This window comes from Myotis davidii, unplaced genomic scaffold (genome assembly GCF_000327345.1).
Source record: "Myotis davidii unplaced genomic scaffold, ASM32734v1 scaffold58, whole genome shotgun sequence".
NCBI lineage: Eukaryota > Metazoa > Chordata > Mammalia > Chiroptera > Vespertilionidae > Myotis > Myotis davidii.
The window spans coordinates 289,850-294,451 of NW_006289754.1; the positions used below are offsets into that span (position 1 = coordinate 289,850).

Sequence of the window (4,602 nt, forward strand, 5' to 3'; positions counted from 1 at the left end):
GGCCCCCTCCCCACCAGCACCCTGCCGGTTGCCCTACAGATCAGCCCTGATCACCAGCCAGGCCTAGGGACCTTACCCATGCACAAATTTTATGCACCGGGCTTCTAGTAAAGATAATAAAACAATTAAAAGTGAGATGGTAAACATATTATGTAGACCTGCTTTAAACTGGTGTGGTAAACCTCCAGGGAAATTCTAGTTCTCACACTAGGATCAGGCTGCTCATCTGATTATAATATCTCCAACCCCCAAGGGTCTCTTCGTAGCAGGACTGGGTGAATTCTGGGCTCCCTACAGAAAACCAGGTCCCGGAGCCACCCACATATGTACTTGGCTGGCAGATCGTGGCAAGGAGCTCTTCCTTTGTCAGGAGCCAGGGCCAGAAACAGCAGACCAAGAAGAGGGAACGGTGAGAGCTAACCTGGAGGGCAAGGCATGGGGAGAGGGAGGCAGGTGCTTAGTAGCAAAGGACTGTACATCAGAGGTAGAAGGGGAGAGCTATTGGGAAGAGGGATTCACAGTGACAGGCTGAAGCAGAAGGTTATGAGAATTAGTGAAAGATCAGTAAGAAGCTTGCAAACAAACATTTCTTTCCAGGAGAAAATGTCAAAGTCAGTCAAGTCAAAGAAGTAAATTTTTATGATCCTGTGTTACCCAAATTTGACATTTCTTATATATTTTATTGTTGTCTCACTCGGCTTTTAAATTTGGCTGATTTCTATATCCCTATTTTCTAGAATTATAAACTTTTTCAGTTCTTTCACTTGGCATCAGCTCCACCTTCGGCAGGATCCTCACATTCTGAACTCTCTGATAGCTTTCTTATTAGAAGCCATTTATATTTAGAAAGAAGAACTTCAAATGCATCCTTGCATTTGACCATTACAGAAACAGCTGAAATAGGCACACTAGAGATATTTTTTAAAGTTCAAGGTTTACAGATGAGGAATCTTAGATGGGAATGGGCTATCAAGGCCCTACCTCCTGTCAGTGTTGGGAGTGAGGACTGTGACTTTCATTTGCCGACCAGAATAACACATCCTGGTGCCACCATGTCCTTCATGCCCTAAAACAAAAACAGACACAATCTATTTAAAGCAAATGTAACAGCATTGTTTGATCTTGGTCTTCTAATGCATGTACATAGCAATGCTGCATTTCTGATTTTGTTACAGATATCTTTTGCAATCAGTAAGTATTTAAGTTTGATGTGGTATTCTGTATCAATCGTTTACTTAATGGCTTTAATTTCATCTTATTTCTAAAGGGATTCCCTAAAAGAGTCATAAATGCATTTTCTCTTATTCTAATATTATTATAGGGGTTTTGTTTTGCCTTGAAATTCTTAATCTAAATGCAGGAATATGGAAAATAGGGATTTTTATAGTTTTATAAATTGTTAGCCAATTGATTAACCATCATTTTATCACATATCAGTTCTTTTTTCTAGTGTCATCATCATCATATTCTTTATCCTTATTTATACCTTTTTTTGAAACTATTTTGAGATTATTGGTGCCTTTTCCTGTCATTGTAATTTTTTCTCTGCTGGATTTAATTTCTTGGACTGATTTGGTGACTGAGATTTTCCTATAAAATTATCAATTTTGGCCGAAATCGGTTTGGCTCAGTGGATAGAGCGTCGGCCTGCGGACTGAGGGGTCCCGGGTTCGATTCCGGTCAGGGGCATGTACCTGGGTTGCAGGCACATCCCCAGTGGGAGATGTGCAGGAGGCAGCTGATCGATGTCTCTCTCTCATCGATGTTTCTAACTCTCTATCTCTCTCCCTTCCTCTCTGTAGAGAATCAATAAAATATATTAAAAAAAATAAAATTATCAATTTTGTATCTCTTGCAAATAAAGTATTATACTTATACATCTATTTCATTATATTTACCTTTAAAAAAAATATTATACAGTTAACCATGCTTTTTCTACCTTTCTTGACCATTCTGGAAAAAAAGTGCACATATTTTCTTTTTAAGTAATTAACTTTGGTTTTTATTGTTAACTCATTTATTTGTGCTTTTTATTTTTTGTCATTTGCCTCTTTTAACATTTGTTTAAATATTTCCTAGCATCTTCTATTGAAAGCTTACAAAAATAATATTTTGCATCCTTATTTTCCAATAAATGTCTATCCTTCATGCTAACCATTGCACTCCAATATGTTGCCTCTCAAGTTATGATATGTGGTTTTGCCATTTTTATTTAGTTTAAAAGATTGTTTTTCTCATTTATATTTTCTGGCATAGAGAAGATTTTTAATAAATAGATGTTGTTGTTGCTTTGAAGCCCTTGTTAGTTTATATTTATAATAAATTAATATTATTTGTAGGTTAATTTAATAGCCCAGGTTATACAGTATAATACCTGAAGGAGATTATTTTGTGTTTAAATAAGAATAGGTAGAATAAGAAAGAGAGATATTAGAAAAGACTTGGTAATTAATTGGAGTGGTGACCAGTAGGAACATATGGGTACAAAACTCTCAGAGCCTTGACTTAGATAATTGGTTAATTTTTGTGAAAATTATAAGCTTTGCATAGAATACATAAGAGTAAGAACAATTATAGGGGAAAGTGACCAATTTGATTTTGAATAGAGTGAATTTGATTTATCCATGAGCAATCCCTATGAAAATGTCCAGAAGAAAGTTATATCTTCAGAAACCTGGAAACCAGAGATAGCTTTCAGATAATTTTTTTTATTTTGTTATTAAATAAGTAAAAGATGAAACTGTGAAAATGAAAAATATAATTATTTAAATGTCTTGAGAATGGACAAGTGGCAGATCCTTAAAAAATTTCATATTTAAGATTGTTGGGGGCAAAATTAAACCAGAAAAAGAAATTTATGGATGTAGCTATACTTACTGTTTTTAGGGAGTTTCTTTGGACTACTCTATTATCACATATATAAACATGTGTGTCGTGGGGATGTCTTTGGCATTTTTCTGGACATACCCCTGGAAAAATCTAATAATATCGACATTATAAATGTGACTTGATTTTTTGGTGCCCTATTCCAGGATTAATAATTTATTTTTAAAAAATACTGGAAACCAGATTTTTCATCATATTGTTTAGGTTATCTACTGGGGACTTCTATAGTCAGGGATGATTTAATTGTGATGTTTGATTTCACCCAGAAGAATTACAGACTTAAGAAAATTTTAAGTAGCATAATATGGGAATTCTCTCTTCTCAACAAGTGAGTCTCAGAGTACCACTATGATGTTCTAAGAGATAAGCTATGTATTCATTATATCGTGTTCAATTATTCAAATATCCCTGTCTTCTCAGTCCCTCATTATGTTGGCCAACAATACCAGTGCTCAGCTTCTGACCTTCCTCCTGACGGGTATCCCAGGCTTGAGGGCAGTCCAGGCCTGGATCTCCATCCCTTTTTGTCTCCTGTATGTCATCGCCCTGTCTGGGAACAGCATGATCCTGTTTGTGGTCCTCCGTGAGCAGAGCCTCCATGAGACCATGTATTATTTTCTCTCTATGCTGTCAGCCACAGACCTGAGCTTGTCCCTCTGCACACTTTCCACCACCCTTGGTGTCTTCTGGTTTGAAGCTCGAGAGATCAACTTAAATGCGTGCATTGCTCAGATGTTCTTTCTCCATACGTTTACTTTCATGGAGTCTGGGGTTCTGCTGGCCATGGCCTTTGATCGTTTTGTAGCCATCTGTGACCCGCTGAGATACACCAGCATCCTCACCAATGCCAGGGTTGCCCAGATCGGGGCGGGCATGTTGGTAAGGAATGTTGCTGTCATGTTGCCCGTTGTGCTTTTTGTCAGGAGGTTGTCCTTTTGCAGTTCTGTGGTCCTTTCACATTCTTACTGCTACCATGTTGATCTCATCCAGCTCTCATGCACAGACAACAGAATCAACAGCATCCTTGGCCTGTTTGCCCTCTTCTCCACGACAGGATTTGACTGCCCTTGCATCTTGCTTTCCTATGTCCTGATCATCCGGTCTGTCCTCAACATTACTTCCTCAGAGGGGCGGTGGAAAGCCTTCAACACCTGCATCTCCCACATCAGTGCTGTTGCCATCTTCTACATTCCTCTCATCAGCTTGTCACTTGTTCATCGCTATGGACATTCAGCACCTCCATTTGTCCACACCATCATGGCTAACATCTTTCTGCTCATCCCCCCAGTGCTCAACCCTATCATCTACAGTGTGAAGACTAAGCAGATTAGGAAGGCTATTGTTAAAGTCTTAAATCAGAGGCAGCTGCAAATCTAATCACTAGCTGTCTCAGAGTAAAAATAAAGCAATTTCTGAATGAGTGCTTTGATAGAATGGGGTAATTGTTCCCAAAATGCCTAGATATGCTTCCAATAGTTCAAATTATGCAACTTATTGATTATATGATATTTGCTTAGTTTTCTTCCAGTAAGTTCATATTAATAAAACCTAAATTATGGTTTTATTTTAAATATTTAGTGAGACACTGTATATAAACAAATATTTATATTTGCAAATTGTATGGTACCTCAATAAAATATTAATTCAGATTCTGCATATAATTCTAAAAGCCTAGATTTAATGTTGGAGATTTTATTAATATGCCATTGTGCTTTT

At 37.4% G+C, this 4,602-nt stretch overlaps 1 protein-coding gene across 1 annotated transcript; it reads left to right on the forward strand.

Moving 5' to 3' along the window:
* The first annotated feature begins 3,315 nt into the window (after nt 1-3,315).
* LOC102761025 (olfactory receptor 51F2) lies at nt 3,316-4,263 on the forward strand. Its single transcript, XM_006762348.1, has one exon. It carries the CDS (start codon nt 3,316-3,318, stop codon nt 4,261-4,263), a length of 948 nt encoding a protein of 315 aa, XP_006762411.1.
* Nucleotides 4,264-4,602: the final 339 nt, after the last annotated feature.

Bases quoted from the DNA above. Each gene is read 5' to 3' on its own strand.
- LOC102761025 (XM_006762348.1), top strand. From the start codon at position 3,316: ATGTTGGCCAACAATACCAGTGCTCAGCTTCTGACCTTCCTCCTGACG.